Below are 20,415 nucleotides of genomic sequence, written 5' to 3'. Positions count from 1 at the left end.
AGTGACCATTTTCAAGACACGAACATATAAAAGAGGAGAGCGTTTTTAAGACACGTACACTTTAGATAAGAACATTTTTGTAAAAGCAAGAGGAGTGGCATTTAAAGACACGTACATTTAGAAAAAGAACGTGTGAGACGCGTACATATAGAAGAGGAACCCGTAAAAGCAAGAGGAGTGGCATTTGAAGACACGTGCATTGCCCCTAGACGGCACTTATGACACTGTCTAATCGAATTTCTGTCAATTATGATCGCACTATCAACTTAGTTCACATGCACTTAAAGCTACCTTCCTTCCCGTATTACGGATCATGTACACCACCACAGGCTATTACTTGGGGAAAGACCATCCTTCCACATGAACACACACTCAAAATCAACAGTCTGGATGCTTCATGTGAAGTGTGATTTGTTGTTGTTGCTAACAGATTCCAAAGGTTGACATGGGTTACCGCGACAAAAGCATTAAGTTTATTGATTTTGGTATATGTCCAAGTGGAACGAGCCATACATTCATGACAATGAAAAGGCTAGATAGATCTGATATTTATGTAACTGATCTTTTACTCTGGAGGGAATGCAACTTTAAAATAAAACCTTTACAAGATCCATTTACTTACACGATTTTTTCCAAAGCACTCAGTCTGACAAACACACTAAAACGACGGCAACAGTCTAACAAAAGACGAATGACAAAATATTTGTAAAAAGTCTCATGAAAAACAGCACATTTGTAATAATTCAAATTAAAAATCGTACAAAGTCAACATCCTGACATGATAACAAAGCCAAGCATTAGTAATTTAAAACCTTTCCAAGTAAACTATTCACGGCTTCCACGTGCTTCTCAAAGGGGACAATGGCAAACGTCAACTCCAACAAACAATGCACTGATTAGATGGCCGTTTCCTTTGCCAGCGCTACTTCAGTCGATGGCGGTCAGTGGAACTGATGGGGTCTATGTCGACCAAAAGAGTGGGATTCCCTGTAGGTGAAGTTCCACAGGGTGTAGTTTTTCAATAAAACTTGCAAACCACACTCAAATTTCTAAGAAATATCAAAAAAGATCGAAAAACATCAAATTCTACCGATGTCGCTAAGCATCACGTGACTTTCAGCGATATCAGCAAAACGCTACAGGAACTACACCCTGTGGTATTCCCTGTATACATTGAATCCACCTACAGGAACTCCACCTACAGGGAATCCCACTCTTTTGGTCGACATAGACCCCATCAGCGTCAGTGGAGATGAAATATTAAATAATCAAACAACCAGAATGAATTCTTTTGAACGTACAGGAGAACCTGTTGTGAAAGGACATATCATTATCAATATAGAACTATAAGAGCCGTGAAATGTCAATAAACGAAACAAAACGAAGATATAACACAGCCAAAAGAGTCCTTACATTGCAGATGGATTTTCGTTACAGGTATGTTTTAGTAAAGATAAGAGACGAATTCTGAAAATTACTCTGTTTGGTTTGTATTGGTTGTAAAAGAGCGATTACCTTTGCTTTTAGTTTTTTGTTTGTTTGTTTGTTTGCTTAACGCCCAGCCGACCACGAAGGACCATATCAGGGCGGTGCTGCTTTGACATATAACGTGCGCCACACACAAGCCAGAAGTCGCAGCACAGGCTTCATGTCTCACCCAGTCACATTATTCTGACACCGGACCAACCAGTCCTAGCACTAACCCCATAATGCCAGACGCCAGGCGGAGCAGCCACTAGATTGCCAATTTGAAAGTCTTAGGTATGACCCGGCCGGGGTTCGAACCCACGACCTCCCGATCACGGGGCGGACGCCTTACCACTAGGTCAACCGTGCCCGTTTTGCATTTAGTGAGACAAACTATTCAAGGGTCAATCACTATCGAGAGGTGTGTCTGAAACACGTGGACAAGGAGCACGTGAGGATTATTTGTCTCTCTAAAAGCAAACGATTCACTCTTTTACAACCTTTACAAACCAGACTGAGTTATTTGAGAACATCGTTGACCAAGCAACAACAGAAGGTGTCCTTTATTGGAAGATGGACTGTTATCAGAGGGGTCTCACATGGCAGGTATCACAGTGACAGTAAGTTAGATCATGCAGATAAGAATTGTGAAGCATTATTCACTTTGGTTTGTCATCGCACTGACAGAATGAAATCCATTGACTTTTTTTTCTAGAAATTGAGATAATGATATTTGTTTTGCTGAAAGCCCTGTCGCGGGGTTGGTTCTGCCAGCGAAATCAAATGGTATTATTGCATTTGCTTGATGATTTACGTGGGGTTTATGCGTTCATTTTCTTTTGACTCCATTTTACGAATGTATTTTCTGCTTCTCCTAATTGTTCAATTTCGGTGTTGGCAAAAGCATGTTGATGAATCCATTCTTTCTTTAAAAGAACGACTCCCAGGACCAGTATTTTCTTGCTGAATTATTGAATGATCTTTGTAAATCTGCCGGTATTTATATTCCCTAATCACACCCAACCCCCCCCCCCCCCCTCCCGCCCCCTCCCTTCTTCTCGTCACAGACACACACTAACCCCCCTCAGTTTTTCTGCATGACATAACAAGAGGGAAACAAATAAATCTCCTGATAATATTATCTGTGCCGACTAGTAAAGTCGACATTGAACCCCCTCAACCAAGGATTGTGGGAATGTCCTTGAAGTGGCCTCGCTTCTGTACAAAAGGGAGATAATGCTGGACGCTGAGGAAGAGAGCGGGTTGTAGTTCTTGGAGGGAGTCAGCAGCGCATCGCCAGGTGTGCGAGACGATTCCTGTCAGCTTCCATCTGTCATCAACCTTGCACATCACTGGGGAACCGATGTCTCCCTGCCATAAATCAATATTTCATCGTCTTTATATTCATAAGTATTGTCTTCTACGTCATTGTCATAATTATCGCCATCATCGTCACCGTCGTTGTCATCATCGTCATCGCAACCATCCTCCTCCTCCTCTTGCTCCTCTTCATCATCATCATCATCATCATCATCATCATCATCATCATCATCATCATCATCATCATCATCATCATCATCATCGTCGTCGTCGTCGTATGTCTCATAGTCTTATCCTTATTGGTCTCGTTCAGCGGTCGCGGAAGGAAAAGAAAGTTGAAATTCACATTCTCACTGGTCAGTGTAACGAGTTCGAAATAATGTGTTTATTGTAAGCTTTAAAGACAAAAGTTGCATATCATATGATGGGATTAAATGTAAGTATGTCAAGGAAGAAAGATTCAGACGGCAAATTGAGAGACACACAGAGCAAAAAAGACGGACGGAGTAACAGCCAATCAGCCAGCTACCCTGCCAAACAAAAAGACGGACAGACAGACGAACAGACGACTACTGGGTAACAATAGTCGTTGGTGACGTACTCCACTGCCTCACTATTTTCATATTCTGTGTGTTTGTCAGGTTGAAAGTTTGTCAGAATAGAATGACAGAGCGGTACGGGCTGCACGTTTGCACTTTTCTGATTGGTTAGAATTCCGAGTTTGATTGACAGGTCGGATCGGTCAATGGGTTTTACTCACATTGCAGGTTCCCTTGTTGGCCTCTCCAGGGAGAGCACACACTTGATCGGAGTGAACATCGAGATTGTAACGCTGTGAACACACCGTGCTGTTCACAATCCTCCATTTCTGTACGCTGGGGACCGAGGATTCACCTGCCAGCATGTAAAATGAGTCCTTACAGCACCCGACACGTATTGCATGGGCAAGGGGGACCACTGTGCTGATTAATCATAAATGAGTGCGCTTGTCAGAACACAAGACTGATGGCATTTCGACAAGCAAGAACTATATACAATAATTTAAGAGGGCACTGCTACCTATAAACGAAGGTATGTGTTTTACTTTGGGTTGAAATTAGGCAATAGCCACCGCCATTTGACATGTTGAGGTTGTAAGTAAACATTTTTCTCATGTTTTGTGATTGAATGGAAACCGAATCGCGAAGCGATGAGGTTTTCATTCCAATCACAAAACATGAGAAAAATGTTTACTTACAACCGAAACATGTCAAATGGCGGTGGCTATTTCCATTCTACTTTACTCACCAACAGTGGAACTCGATCTTGCTGAATGACACACTGGGAAAAACGTTCCTTTCCATAAAAATGTCATTGCTTTCGTCGACTATTTACCTCACGTACCTTTTTTCCACACTGCGCAGCTGATTCATTGACATTGAGGCTATCCTGAATATGTTACACAGCGAGAACTGACACTATTGTTAAGAATAGGAACTGAAGTATTTGTTTTTCATTTCTAAACTTTGTTGGTCATGATCACGTTCCAAAAATATTCATGTCGCCAAACGAACAGGACGTGACGTCGATTTGCCTTTTCATTCACTACAATACTCTTCCGGTCTCGGCTACAGGTATTTGTTTTGTTTCTGTTTCAGTGAAGCAAGTAAAAAAAAAAAAGTGTTTGCGCATGTCTGTTTGTTTATCGAGACCATTATGACGTATCTATTTGTCGTCTATTTGGTGTTCTGTCTCTGCGTGGCCCACTGGCACTTGTGCGCTGGCTCCTTTGTCAGCTTCATGGAGTGTGGCATGTTCGTTTTGTTTTCTTCCTTCTTCTGCTATAAATTGCTTGATGTCTTCATCATTCTCCCATTCTGAGTCACTCAGTGATGAGAGACTCAACTCGAAGTTGCCTTCAGATTCCATTTTGACAGTTGCTAACTCTTGTGATTATGGAGTGACGAAACCTCCTTGGGTCACCAGCATAATGAATATGATAAAGTTCGAGGGTAGACAGCCATTATTGATACCATTGTGTTCATACACGAAAATGATATTCATACACTCCACAAAACATGTGAAAATCACCATGCTTCACAAAACATGGGCAATCATCATTTTCTCATGTTTCTAAACCAATGAAATTGCCAGATTTTGATTTTTACTCATAGAGTATTGTAGAATAATGAATCATACATGTTTCGCACTTTTTAGAACACCCGACTGATGGCATTTCCACAGGAAAGAACGGTGCACAATATCTTAAGGGGTTTTTGCTACCTATAAGCAAAGGTATCTTTTTATGTTAGATTCAAATTTAAAAAAACAAAAGAATTCTGTACTCAAGCACTGGACTAAAATGATTAATCATACATGTTTTGCACTTGTAAGAACTTCAGATTGATAGTATTTTGACAGAAAAGAACTGTCTGCACTAAGTGAAGGTATCTTTTTATGTTGAATTGAAATAATTAATCATACATTTTTTGTATTTGTGAGAACTTCAAATTCAGGCAACAACAGTCCACAATACCTTAAGGGGGCTCTTCTACCAATAAGCGAAGGTATCTTTCCATGTTGAATTGAAATAATTAATTATAAATTTTTTGTATTTGTGAGAACTTCAAATTCAGGCAACAACAGTCCACAACACCTTAAGGGGGCTCGACTACCAATAAGCAAAGGTATCTTGCATTGAAATAATTAATCATACATGTTTTGCACTTGCGAGAACATGAGACAGATGGCATTTCGACGGACACGAACTGTCCGCAATACCTTAAGGGGCACTGTTACCAATAAGCGAATATATCTTTCTATGTTGGATTGAAATGATTATCATACATGTTTTGCACTTGCGAGAACTTGAGACTGAGGGCACTTCGATAGGAAAGAACTGTCCACAATTCATTAAGGGGGCACTGTTACCTATTAACGAAGGTATCTTTTTATGTTCGATTGAAATTATTTATCATACCTGTCTCGCACTTGCGAGAACTTGAGACTGATGGCATTTCAACGGACATGAACTGTCTGCACTACCTTATTGGGGCACTGCTACCTATGAGCGAAGGTATGTTTATATGTAAATATTGAACAGGTACATAATGTATCACACATCCCTGTTATTTGGAGAACATAACACTGGTGACATATCTTCTTCTTCTTCTTCTTCTGCGTTCGTGGGCTGAAACTCCCACGTACACTCGTGTTTTTGCACGAGTGGAATTTTACGTGTATGACCGTTTTTACCCCGCCATTTCGGCAACCATACGCCGCTTTCGGAGGAAGCATGCTGGGTATTTTCGTGTTTCTATAACCCACCGAATTCTGACATGGATTACAGGATCTTTTCCGTGCGCACTTGGTCTTGTGCTTGCGTGTACACACGAAGGGGAATAAGCCACTAGCAGGTGTGCACATAAGTTGACCTAGGAGATTGAAAAAATCTCCACACTTAACCCGCCAGTCGGCCGCGGCCGGGATTCGAACCCATGACCTTCCGATTAAGAGGCCGACGTCTTACCACCCCGCCACAGCTCCCGTCAGGTGGCATATCAACAGACAAGAACTGCCAGCAATACCTTGTAAAAAAGCTATTTTCAAAGTCCCGGCTAGAAAATCGAATGTTTAAAAAACATAAAAGCTAACAAAATGATTGAAAGCTCGCAATGGGGGATGGTAGTCACCTTTGATACTGGGAAAAGAATCATCATAAAAGGTGCTTCATAAATGTCGTCATTTCTCTTTTTTCTGATTAACCCAAAATAAATTACCCAGAGTGATTCCCTACCTTGACTACGTACGTTGTTTTATTTGAAAGTTTAAAGTCATTTTTGATACTGGGTAAAACAATTCATCAGAAAATAAGTTGCTGAAAAATATATCGTTTCTCAACTCGTTTAATTGTAACCCCTACAAATCTAACCAAGTGATTTCCCACACTCACTGCCTTTGTTTTTTTTTTCGTGTGAACTCATTATCTCGTAACTTCAAATTTGTGGAACAAACTCAGCAGTATTTGTATCTTGTCTCCTTGTAGACCACTTACGATATGCTGCCAGCAATTTCGGACATTATGAACAAATGAACATGTTATCAAGTGATGAAGACAATTAATGGATTGATGTTCTTAGAAGGGTGAAGTCGTAAATCGGGTAGACGGGTCTTCAAAGGAGGGTTCCAATGTGTCTCATTTACTCCCACACCTTCTCCGTTAAGATTCCAGCCCACAGACAGACATTCGTCGTTGCTGACGTCATCAGAGGCCGAAATGACGTCAGCAGGGATGTAAGGTGACGTCACGTTGTCGAACAGCAAAAGCAATGCCACATTATGTCGTGACTGTCCCACATTGTACCGACCATGAATGTAGAAAGATGCCAGGTGTACGGACAGGTCGTGCTGCTGGTTGTTGTCGGTGCCTGCGCTGGTAGTGATGCCGTTGCTGTCGTTGTTGTTGGTGGCGGAAAGTAGGTCAACGTTGTAGTTTTGTTGTTGCCAGTTTCTTTTTGAACCAAACAAGGAAAATAATATAACATTTATATCCTAGCAATGGCTTGGTTTCGCAGTCAATGCTGTTTTGAGGCAAGAAAGGCGTAATTATAACTTTTTTAAAACAAACAAATAAACAAAGAGGGCTGTCAACAAAATTTCAAAGTTACGCATTCAATGAATGAAGATAACGTCAGTAGACACATTCAGCACACACTGATCTGTCTGTACAGCTTTGAATTTCAAGGCTGACACTCAACATCATTTGTGACCCTCCACCACGAAATGAGTCGCATGTCACCTCGCGCGGTTCTGCGCTAGGCTTAATATAAGTCCGGGAAGTGTCTGGTAACAGTGTGAGGGTCACCTTAGTTACAGGCTTATAACTCAAACAGTTTTTGCTCTTTTCACCACTGGATAGAGCATAAAAAACTCTTTAGGAAAATGTAAAAATATAAAAATCATGCAAAGGTGACATGCGACTCATTCCGTGGTGGAGGGTCACATTTATATATATTGAAAACTTGCTCTGAGAAGGAAGGGGACTGCTAGAACATGCCTACTTGAAAACTTAGTCCTTACTGTGAACAAGATTCGACTGATCATCTCAGATCTGACCATACTTTTACACGGGGTAAGGACTATCCCTCCCCTTGGACATAATTTATGTCAAAAGAAAACTACCTGGGTGCTTTCTTTGAAGAGTGGGAATTGTTTTGATGAATTCGTTTCTCAAAGGACACTATAATTTGTCAAATTAATTCATAACAAATTCCAACTCTGCACGTGAGGCAGTCCAGATGTCCAAGTAGAGGGATAGTCTTATCCTATGTAAAAGTCCACTGGGCAGATATGAGATGGTGAGCCTGACTGGGTTATTTTGCGGGAAGGACTGTGCCTTGGGTTTAGTAGTACATGTACACTGGAACTCCTCTTTTAAGACCTCAACAAATCGGACAAAATCAGGTCTTAACAAGTCGCGTAAGGCGAAATTACTACATTTAGTCAAGCTGTGGAACTCACAGAATGAAACTGAACGTAGTCCGCCGCTAGTGCAAAAGGCAGTGAAAGTGACGAGCCTGTTTGGCGCGGTAGCGATTGCGCTGTGCTTTACTGTACCTCTCTTCGTTTTAACTTTCTGAGCGTGTTTTTAATCCAAACATATCATATCTATATGTTTTTGGAATCAGGAACCGACAAGGAATAAGATGAAATAGTTTTTAAAACGATTTCGGAAATTTAATTTTGATCATAATTTTTATATTTTTAATTTTCAGAGCTTGTTTTTAATCCAAATATAACATATGTATATGTTTTTTTAATCAGAAAATGACGAAGAATAAGATGAAATTGTTTTTGGATCGTTTAATAAAAAAATAATTTTAATTAGAAGTTTCCGATTTTTAATGACCAAACTCACTCATTAGTTTTTAAGCCACCAAGCTGAAATGCAATACCAAACCCCGGCCTTCGTCGAAGATTGCTTTGCCAAAATTTCAATCAATTTAATTGAAAAATGAGGGTGTGACAGTGCCGCCTCAACTTTTACAAAAAGCCGGATATGACGTCATCAAAGGTATTTATCGAAAAAATGAAAAAAACGTTCGGGGATATCATACCCAGGAACTCTCATGTCAAATTTCATAAAGATCGGCCCAGTAGTTTAGTCTGAATCGCTCTACACACACACACAGACACACAGACACGTGCACACACACATACGTGTCTGAGGGGGGGATATCTGGACATTTGCCGCAAAGAAATATGTGTTATATCTGGACTTGTTTATTTCTAAAGCTACAGACACGGAGTGCGAGTGTAAACATGTGTTAGACTTTAAGAATACTTTTTGAGATTTAAAAAAAAAACCCACTCATTATTGAAAGTTACACACCCAAAAATAGAGATTCTGAAACACGTGTTATATCTGGACATCTGCCACCTAAAAGTGAGTGATAGCCGGACATATGACCGGAAAGCTGTAAATACTATCAACTTTATGAAAATGGCGTTACATATGCGTGGTAGTACAAAAAAGCTACCAGTAATCCCAAATTATTTTTTTTGACAGGGACAAACCAAGGGGAACTTTAACGCCTCTCGGCGTATTTTTTTGAGACAAATGTCTCCGCAGCTGATTGTTGGTAGCCTTTATTGGATGTCGTTATTCAAATGCAATCCGTCAGAGACAGAAAGCTTAGAAAGGAATTACGTTGTATTGTTTTCCTGCTTTGCCTGGCTCAGGTCGGGAAATTCAGGACCAAAATGACCCAAGGTGCAACTCATTCCTTTTGATGAGTTTCAAGTTTCTTATAAAAGTTTTCGCAGCTGTTGGTAGACTTTATTGGATGTCGTTATTCATATGTATCCGTCAGAGACAGAGAGCTTAAAAAGGAATAACGTAATTGGTAGACATTATTGGATGTCGTTATTCAAATGCAATCCGTCAGAGACAGAAAGCTTAGAAAGGAATTACGTTGTATTGTTTTCCTGCTTTGCCTGGCTCAGGTCGGGAAATTCAGGACCGAAATGACCCAAGGTGCAACTCATTCCTTTTGATGAGTTTCAAGTTTCTTAAAAGTTTTCGCAGCTGTTGGTAGACTTTATTGGATGTCGTTATTCAAATGTATCCGTCACAGACAGAGAGCTTAGAAAGGAATTACGTAATTGCTAGACTTTATTGGATGTCGTTATTCAAATTCAAACCGCAACAGACAGAAAGCTTAGAATTTTTTTGTTTTTGTTCTTTTGCGCATGAAAAGACTTCAGGCCAGATTTTCTTTACAAAACCGGGGAGGTAGAGAAGGGGAAGGTTTTTGTTTTTTGTTTTTTTTAGCATGAAAAGACTGTAGGTGTCTAAAACAGAGTCCCACTATACTTTTTGGTTTGAAACGTTCACAAATGCTTTGGGTATTACCAAATGTAGGCAACTAAGCTACTCACAAAAAGTTAAGGATCACTTGCACACAAATTCATAACTTTCCAAATAAGAAAGCCAATGCGTTGGTATTTGGCAAACGTTTAATTCAATGCTTTAGCAATAACGATACAACATTTCCTTCAATTTCGAGCAATCGTGTGGTCTGTACATTTTATCAAAGTGTGTACGTATCGAAATTTAATTTCACAAAGTCGTTGAAATCACAAGACATGACATTCAGATGCTCCCAAAAGTTCAGTAATGCGTGTAACCGCCCTGGCTGTTCTGGCACTCGACGCAGCGAGTCCTCATAGAGTTGACCAGGGTCGTGAAGATCCTCTGTGGAAGCGCCTGCCACTCAGCCTGTAGCTCCTGGTAGAGGTGCTGAACATCCCTGGGAGGGGGGTGGTTGCTCCTCACTTTGCGATCCAACTCATCCCAGAGGTTCTCAATCGGGTTGAGGTCGGGACTGCATGGTGGCCACTCCATTCTGTTGACTCCAGACTGCTGCAGGAAGTCGTTGACCACCCTTGCCCTGTGGGGCGAGCGTTGTCATCCTGGTAGACAGCCTGCGGTCCCATCTGCTGCAGTGTAGGCACAGCCAGCGGTCGAAGGATCTCATCCCGGTATCGGAGGCCAGTCAGGTTACCCTGTACATGAAACAAGGGTGTTCTGTGGTGAAGGCTGAAGGCCCCACAGACCATTACAGAACCTCCACCAAAGGCCACCTTTTCTTGGACAGTGACGTCAATGTAGCGTTCCCCTTGGCGCCTCCAGACCTTCAATCGGTCGTCGTTGTGGTTCAGGGTGAAGCGTGATTCATCACTGAACAGGACCTGGGACCTTGCTGACGTGTCCACCTCACGTGACGTCTGCAGAAGGCGCGGCGTGCTGCCCTATGGGCTGGAGTTAAGCGTGGCCGTACAGCCGGGCGACGAGAACGGAGGCTAAACCCATGAAGGCGATTCCGTATGGTCTGCTGGCTGATGTTGGTGTTAGTAGCCACCCTCAGCTGCCTTCGAATAATGCTGGAAGAGGCTGTTCTTGTTTGCAAGGCTAGTCGTTCAATGAGACGATCTTCACGTGGAGTTGTCTTCTTTGGTCGCCCAGGTCTGCGTCTTTCCTGGACCCTCCCAGTGGCTGGGAAACGTTGAACCAGTCTGACAATGACCGAGATGGACACGTGAAGTCGCCTGGCCACTTTTCGCTTGGGGACACCATCTTGGAACCATGCAACAGCTCGTCCCCTCTCAAACTCGTTCAATTTTCGTCGGGGAGGCTTTGTCAGATAATGCCTAATACTGGTGGTATGTCTTCTCAAAAAGCCAAGCAAGTGACAGCATCTCACACATAAACAGCAGTGCTTGCACGTGCATAATGGTTTTTCCATGTGGCTTGTGCAATGTGTTCGGGCTGAACGGTCCAAAACAAGGTCCGTTTTCTCAAGTTTCCGCTTTTTCATTTGCTACCAAACTCAGTAGTACAGAATTCCGTGCAATTTTCCCACTAAAACAACATCGCCCACTTACAGCTGAACAAGAATTCATAACAATTTGGTTTGACTAAGAAATAAATAACAGTAGCGAACTGATTTTATTGACCACCTGTTTTCTCATAGTGATCCTTAACTTTTTGTGAGTAGTGTAGATGCTACAATGAATATATATATATATATATATCGCAATAATTGATCATTTATGTCAAAAAGTGGAGATTTGTGCGCATGTTCGGGGTTATGCTCGATACAGACTAACACAGAACACCCAAACCCTAATGGGGTGCTGGGCCAATGTAAAAGCAATATTTTGGCGTCAAAACATTTTTCAGATTGCTTCTAGATTTCTCTCAAAATTAATTAACTAGTTTAATCGATGTGCCAGCTCTGAGCAATAGCAAAATGGGCGGAGCTTAGGTTTGTTCCAGCTCTGACGCAATTCGCAAAACGGACAATATAAGGCCCGTATAGATGAAATATGTACTCCTGATGATAGAATAGCATATATTTAACACTTCCTATAAGTGGATGCATCAAAGTGGTGAAATCTTCATGTTATGCGGCAAAAACGAAATGTTCCAGCTCTGAGGTGTTTGATCTCCCTTTCCCCGTCGCGATATAACCTTCTTGGTTGAAAACGACGTTAAACACCAAATAAAGAAAGAAAGAAAGAGCCGGGGGAGTAACGAGCTGATCCCGAATATATGATAAATGTTATGACCTTATGTTTTAAAATAAAGTCTTGAGACAGGGGTTCCACTGTAGCATACACAGGCTAGGGTATGATTTAAAGGCAAAAGTGTTTTAAAAAAAAAGTACAGGTTACTTACATTTTTTGGTGTAAGTTAGACACAAAACCAGCACAACATAGTAGCAGAATGATAATACATGTATTTTGAAGGAATATGGAGCCTTGGAGGACAAAATAAACAACAAAAACCACTACTACCACATTTACTTTTTTTTTAATATCAAAGTTCTAAGAGAAGATTTTTTTTCTAAAAACTGAGCTTGATTTACAAAACCTGACTGATACAAAAGCATAAAATCCAATATATGTCAGCAAACATAAAAACAACAAAAATATTAGTTTTAATTTAAAATCTAGCTGTTCTAAATTCAAAATATAGTTAAAAAGCAACTTGCTCATGTCATAGTAATAAAACAACCTCATATTATGTTAAACTGCGAAAACAAAGTGTGTGTGAACAGGGATTGTTACTCAGGTTGTATCCGGACAAACACAAAACACAAATAGTAACACAATGTGTGTTATGTCCCGACATTTTGCTAAATTGTGAAAATGTAGGCAAATTCAATTATTTATACGTTTTACACATTATTTCAAGCCTCCATAATTATTTTGGAGTGATTTTGAAGACGTGTTTTATTTGGACGTCCAAAATTATGAGTCCAAGTAAAGCGCTAAATTTCGCGGGGGAGTCGAGCTATCCCACCACCACATACACACACGCACACACACACACACACACACACACACACACACACACACACACACATACATACACCACGACCCTCGTCTCGATTCCCCCCTCTATGTTAAAAAATGTAAAAAGGAGGGAGATTTAATTTTTGTTTGTTTGTTTGTTTGTTTGCTTAACGCCCAGCCGACCACGAAGGGCCATATCAGGGCGGTGCTGCTTTGACATATAACGTGCGCCACACACAAGCCAGAAGTCGCAGCACAGGCTTCATGTCTCACCCAGTCACATTATTCTGACACCGGACCAACCAGTCCTAGCACTAACCCCATAATGCCAGACGCCAGGCGGAGCAGCCACTAGATTGCCAATTTGAAAGTCTTAGGTATGACCCGGCCGGGGTTCGAACCCACGACCTCCCGATCACGGGGCGGACGCCTGAGCCACTAGATTGCCAATTTGAAAGTCTTAGGTATGACCCGGCCGGGGTTCGAACCCACGACCTCCCGATCACGGGGCGGACGCCTTACCACTAGGCCAACCGTGCCGGTCTGGGAGATTTAATATGGGAGTACATTTACAGAGGCTATGACTAGAAAGTCTGAGAAAACAGGGTCTTAAAGCCATATGTACTCGATGACTATACACGCTAATTGCTTTACCAACAGCTGGAGACAGACTAAATTAAGTTCCCTGCAAAATATTGTGGTCTAGGACCCCTTAAATGTTGAGATATTTGAATTTTCATTTTGATCTGGATCGTCCTATTTATAGATTTGGCAACACATGTAACGTTGATGCAAGGGAGAGAACACCGCGGCTTTGTTGACATCCTCACTTTTTCAGAGGCTAGAACAAGCTGTAATGCATGTATTATGGTCCGCGCATGGTGACGTATCGTAATTATATGGTCTTATGGTGCGTTTGACATCGATTGTGGGCAAACTACACTTTGTAAACACGGGAGTGCGTTAGTATGCCTTTAAAAGAGAGAGAGTCAGTCTTCTTCTTCTTCTTCTTCTGCGTTCGTGGGCTGAAACTCCCACGTACACTCGTGTTTTTGCACGAGTGGAATTTTACGTGTATGACCGTTTTTACCCCGCCATTTAGGCAGCCATACGCCGCTTTCGGAGGAAGCATGCTGGGTATTTTCGTGTTTCTATAACCCACCGAACACTGACATGGATTAAAGGATCTTTTCCGTGCGCACTTGGTCTTGTGTTTACGTGTACACACGAAGGGGGATAAGCCACTAGCAGGTCTGCACATAAGTTGACCTGGGAGATCGGAAAAATCTCCACACTTAACCCACCAGGCGGCCGCGGCCGGGATTCGAACCCTCGACCTTCCGCTTTGGAGGCCGACGTCTTACCACCACGCCACAGCGCCCGTCGAGTCAGTCTTAAATTGAGGGGTCTTAAAAGGGGGTTACACTGTACATGTAATGACTCACCCATCAAAACAGCTGGCAGCGGTCAGGACCCAGGCCGTGTCTATCAGCACACCGCTACAGCGTAGGGCTCCCAGCGATCGCACTTTTACCTGCCGTCATCATCAATACACCTGTCATTCTTGTCAACACGTGCTCCTGTCGTCGTTGGCAACAATTGACTATTTTTTCAACATTTCTGCCACTATTGTCAACAGGAAACACACTTGTCATTTCTGTCGACACACGTGCCTATCGTTTTTGTCAACACACCTGTCGCTTTTGTCAAGATACCTGTCATTTTTACTATCAACACACCTGTTATGGTTCCTAGCGTATAACCACGTCATGTCCCAAATAGACACTAGTTCTGGGGACAGAAATATTAAGTTAGCATAGCATGGTTAAAAGATTTTCTTTGAATATGTTTTGATTACATCGTATTCCAGTTATCTAGTCCTGAAAAGGTCTGCAGGACATGAAGCAGCAACATCATCATACGTTGAAAATGAATTCATTGAAAAATAGGCAAAATATCAATTGCAGTAATAAACTCCACTTTACGCGCATTTTGTACCTAGCTATACATACCTGTACTAGGCTTTGGCACTTCACTTTTATATAAACATGTAAACGTCAGTCAGACATGTTTCTTTCTCAGCTACATGAAGTTAACATTAGCGAAGTTGACTGAACGGCCATACAAAAAGACCTGGAAGAAGAAGAAATACGGCGGTCGATCGTCCGTGCGTTCAAAACATAAAGTTGAATTTTGCCAAAATTCAATTGATTCGCGCGCTTGCGGTTACCAGCAAGCGGCCGAAAACTCAACCAAGCTAAGTTCTTGTGACTTACTGTTTGTCTATGCACTTAAAAGACCGTTGTGATTGTAACGTATTGTTTTGTCAATAACAAACGTTCCAACAAATTACCTTTCTTGTTTTTTGATTCTTGAATTTTGCCGTTGAACTCTTATACTTTATATTTTGTTTTATCAGTTCTGTTTCGTAAGACCCATGGTAACATTCAGTATTTATAGGTAGGTACAAAATGGGCGTTCATCTGATCAGTTTTGTTTCGTTAATTGAATTTTAATTGCAGAATTATAAAACAATTGGGCTGAGACCTAACAGAAGACGAAATTTGCAGCAGTACATCTTCCGCATTTTGAAGGAAATTCAATAGAAGGAAATATTACACTGTGTGTGTGTGTGTGTGTGTGTGTGTGTGTGTGTGTGTGTGTGTGTGTGTGTGTGTGTGGTTTGTACATGCTTGTGTGCATGCGTGCTTGCATGTGTGCATGCGTGAGTGCGTGCGTGCGTACGTGCATGCGAACGAGCAAGCGTGCGTGCGTGCGTGCGTGGGTGCGTGCGTGCGTACATGAGTGCGTGTGTTTGTGTTACTCGGAAAGAGTGAGAGAGAGAAAGAGATAGGGGCCCCCCATAAAAAAAAAGTGCATCGGTCTTTGAAATATGACTTGTCTGACAACACCTCCCGGGGGTAACAGGAACCAGACGGCGCCTTTCTCTGGCTTCTGACCGGATGCCCAGCTACAAGAAAAGCGCAGGAAATCGCACTGTGTTTAGGGCGTAAAGAACTGGCGGGCGGAAGTTGTGAAGCGGTCTTCCTGAGGTGGAAGTAGTCCCCCCTGGCCAGCCGGTCGAGCACGGAACAGACCCACACATTTCTTTTGGGACCCAGAAGCTCACTGCGCTTTGTCTGGCAGTTTCCAGACCGAATCCATCAATCCCGCTTTGTAGTTCCCACCCCGCAGCCCTTGAGGCACGGGTCACACCTCCACAGTTAACGTACAGGAGTGTACAGTGGAACCCCCTTATTAAGTAAGACTCCACGATTTAAGACTTCCTCCCGTTAAGACCTTGATTTTTCTGATTTTTTGTTCAAGACCTCTGTATATACCACCATTTTATAAAGACCTGATTGTCTAAGATTTTTGAAGGTCTTAAACGGGGTGTGGGGAAGGGGGTTGGGGTTTAATGTACTTTAGTATAACGGAACCCCTCGCCTTATAAGATCTCCCCAAAGTCAGTTAAAGGCATAGTACTCCACGTTTAATTCGACTCACCATATCAGACAGGTTTGAAAGAGACAAGGTTATCCCTCCATTTGCATACAATAGCAAGCATCAACATCCTGTCAGCGTTCTCTGCAGAGAGGAATTTAAAAAAATGAATTGCTTTCTGAAACTGTCACTGTGCCTAGATGTTGTAATTGTTGGTCTGTGTATTAAGTGGAAGGGTGATCTTGTCCCATGTAACAGTCTAGGCAGAACCCTTTTCACGGGAAGGATTGTGCCTTTAATTTTCAGGAATGTGCTTTCATACAGCGGACTTAAAAAACATTAAGACCTCCCCCCCCCCTCCCCATTAAAGGCCTTGCTTTTTCAGATTTGTTTGTTCGTAACCCCCTGTACCTCAATTTCAAGACTATTAACTTTTTAGGACCTCATTTTCTTGGATATTGTTTTAGGTCTGAACCAAGTTACAAGGGAGGTTCTACTGTGAAGGTTGGGCGGCCTCAGCTGTGCAGGCCGCTAAACTCGGATTGAGCATCTTGACCATAACATCCGTTTTACTTCTGACTTTTACAATGATGGGTTTGGTCGTAGCAGGAATTTCCCAACACTTCGGACAGCGTGCATCATTGTGACTTGCTTCTCATCAGTTTCCGTCTGTCTTCCTCGCGTAATACTAAGTGCTTGCGGTAAAGACATTCTAACGGCACGACTTACCATCCTCCGTCGCAATATAACCTTGAACGGTTGAAAACGACGTTAAACACCAAATAAAGAAAGTAAAGAAAGAAAATTACCATCCATGGAAAGTTGTAGTCGTCTGCTTGGGTGGTGTCCCTTTTGGAACGTGTCCCGGAAGTGATGCTGCCATCGTCGCTAGCGGAGGAATCTTGAAGTGTACAGCAAAAGTACCAGTGAACAAAAGATATTTTCCAAGCTTGAACTTTTGAAGGGATATTCCCCACAAAACATTGTTTCAAATCGTTAAGGTATATACATGTTCAATGAAATTTAAAAAAGGATAAATACATCTGACGATGACGTCTCATTTTGTTAACGCCGGGGAATATTCAAATGATTGCCATGAGTCTATGTCAATTCATATTTTACATTGAAGCATAATGAACCTTGCCGACAGTTTCAAAAATTCAAACAAGAAAGTCAATTTATAAGAGAATAATAAATAAGTTTAATAAAAAAATGTCACACCCTCTGCTCTTTCATTCATACGTGTTTCCAAACGGCCATACGCCATGTTTAATGCGGGGTTTGAAGCAAAAATCTATAGTGAAGAGGCCAAACTTTGAGGGCCAAAGAATCAAAGTAACCCAGACATCACGTTTATTGGACATTCAATACACGGACACTGAAGCTTTCATGTACGCCTGTACGCTCAGGCTAGTTTGGTATTTTCCCACAGTGGAGAGGGGTATTGAAGGTGAGAGGAAGGGGAGGAGGGGGGGGGGTGAGCAGAAGAAGACGAAGACGGAGAGAGACAGATAGAGAGGGAGAGAGAGAGGCCGGGGGGGGGGGGGGAGAGAGAGAGAGAGACTGAGAGAGAGACTGAAAGAGACAGAGAGAGACTGAGAGAGAGAGAGACTGAGAGAGAGAGACTGAGAGAGAGACAGAGAGAAAGAGAGAGAGAGAGAGAGAGAGAGAAACACAAGATAAACCTTCAACAACAAAATCATCTGTTTACTGCAGGGAGGGGGGAGAGAGCGGGAAGAAGAACAAGAGAAGAGACAGAAGAGAACACGGGATAAAACAAGAAATTCATCTCAATATTAAGCTTACTGTCTGGGGCACTGTTCAATAAAGATAACACGGCTACTTACCAGGGGAAAGTCAAGTATGGCTAAAACGAACATCGATTACAGTAGAAAAGTTCTAGTTTCTACAGCCAGCAGTCAGACAGTTGACTCGTCCAAATTCAAAGGGAAAAGAACAGTGAACCCCCCCCCTCCCCCCCCTTTAAAGACCTCCAACAATCTAATAAAAAAATCAGGCCTTAAATGGGAGGTAGTCTGAAAATGGAGTAAACATTTACAGAGGTTACTCCAAAAAAATATGGAAAACTTGAGTTTGTTTGTTTGTTCGTTCATGGGCTGAAACTCCCACGGCTTTTACGTGTATGGCCGTTTTTACCCCGCCATTTAGGCAGCCATACGCCGCTTTCGGAGGAGGAAAACTTGAGTCTACAACGGTGTTATCGGAAAAAACAAACAAACCCACTGGTGGTCTTAGAAGGGGAAATGGGAGGTGGGGGGGGGGGGGGGAGGGGAGGTGGACTCACTGTTCTGTTGACCGCCCAGGAGAATTTTGTGTTGTTGTTGTTGAAGTTGTACTTTATCAACAAGTATGGAAATTCACCAAAGCTCTACGGCTACGCACACGTGCAAACACTGCCTCCATGAATCTTTGATGTTTTACGAACGAACAATTAAGAGTAATGTTTTGTTGTTGTGGTTATTATGCGTACTGTCGGGACTGTTTTCAGAAAATGTTTTGCCAGATCTGAAGCGACGCAAATATACAGAGTTTTAATCACACCGAGATGACCGTAATGTTTGGTGAAGGCCTCAGAGAACTTCCAAAAGTCTACATTACATTAATACATAGACCTATATTAGGTCCCTGATTAATATGAGCGCTCCAAAGATCATGTGTCGGTGAGGAATGTGGTGTCCAAAGGCAAAAATATGATCCTCCTGGTTTTCGGACACTCGAAAGGTCCAATGACCCCCTGCACATTAAAGTTTTGGGGTCCCAGACCCTCTGTGTGGAGCGTCTGTGGGGAGCCCTGAAAGAGAAAATATATAAATACATCAATGATCAACTCACCTGCATGAATACTGCCCGCCACCGAGCAGGCAATGCAAACAATTCCCAAGAAAAGTGAGTGTAAGCGAAAGATGCTCGTTTTCAATCCCACACAGGCGGCCATACTTCTCTTTCACTGTTCAACATCCCAGGGCAGCCTAGTTATCTTTCCACGTTGAAGAAGGTAAAGCGATTACGAATTCAAAGGCACATTCCGTCCCGTGTAAACCGACAGCACGGCTCACCATTTCAGATCTGCCCAGGCTTTTGTTTGTTTGTTTATTTGTTGCTTAACGTCCAGCCGACTACGCAGAGCCATATCAGGACGAGGAAGGGGGGGATGAAGGGGGCCACTTGTCAAGCGATTCCTGTTTACAAATGCACTAACCCATTACTTGTGTCCCAGCAGGCTTTAGTAAAACTAAATTAATACCTACTGGAAGATTACCAGTTTCCAGTATGTTAAAATAGGCTTAACCTATCTACTGCTGGACTTACATCAGAACACTAACAGATTAAACTATACATGAATCGCGAGACAAGCGGCAAGAGAAGAGATTTTTGGAAAAAATACAGGTGAATGAGCAAGAAGGCAGAAAAAAGAAAAGAATTCATGAAGAAAAAGAGAGCATGACAGGAAAGAGGAACCAAAAATCTACCTAACAGCAAACTAGAAAGCTCCTGCGGTTCCAAAAACAGGAGGGGCTTTTAATTTCATAACCGCAGTGCCCCACTGCGGGACTGCCCAGGCTTTAACATGGGGTAAGTCCATCACTCCAATTGGTTACATACCGAAAATGATCAGCCTGGGTGCTACATGAACACAACGGAAATGTAATTTAATAGTAAATTTCGTGATTAATTTAAGAAATTAATTCATCAAAAAAAATCCAATTCACAACAGCAAATGTTTAGTATGATTGGGTCCAAGCAGACGGATGGTCTTATCTCATTGTGAGGCGTAGCCTACTGTTTACACGGGAAAGAGTGTGCCTTTAAACAGCACGGCAA

The 20,415-nt window shown here is 42.2% G+C and overlaps 1 protein-coding gene and 1 long non-coding RNA gene across 2 annotated transcripts; both read right to left on the bottom strand.

Moving 5' to 3' along the window:
- Window positions 1–543: 543 nt before the first annotated feature.
- LOC138964512 (uncharacterized) lies at window positions 544–2,470 on the bottom strand. Its single transcript, XR_011455128.1, has 2 exons — window positions 1,184–2,470; window positions 544–1,136 (listed from the first exon to the last, which is right to left on the bottom strand). It is a non-coding gene; the product is annotated as an uncharacterized lncRNA (long non-coding RNA).
- Window positions 2,471–2,530: 60 nt separating this feature from the next.
- Window positions 2,531–20,148, bottom strand: LOC138964511 (trypsin-like). The gene is made up of 6 exons (XM_070336489.1): window positions 19,426–20,148; window positions 17,382–17,473; window positions 14,574–14,662; window positions 6,978–7,276; window positions 3,548–3,681; window positions 2,531–2,838 (listed from the first exon to the last, which is right to left on the bottom strand). Exons 1-6 carry the CDS (start codon window positions 19,526–19,528, stop codon window positions 2,644–2,646), a joined length of 912 nt encoding a protein of 303 aa, XP_070192590.1. The 5' UTR covers window positions 19,529–20,148; the 3' UTR covers window positions 2,531–2,643.
- Between the last annotated feature and the right edge of the window lie 267 nt (window positions 20,149–20,415).

This window comes from Littorina saxatilis, linkage group LG4 (assembly GCF_037325665.1).
Source record: "Littorina saxatilis isolate snail1 linkage group LG4, US_GU_Lsax_2.0, whole genome shotgun sequence".
NCBI classification, from domain to species: domain Eukaryota; kingdom Metazoa; phylum Mollusca; class Gastropoda; order Littorinimorpha; family Littorinidae; genus Littorina; species Littorina saxatilis.
Note: the sequence above shows the minus strand (reverse complement) of the source record. Positions and strands in the feature narration are given on the sequence as shown.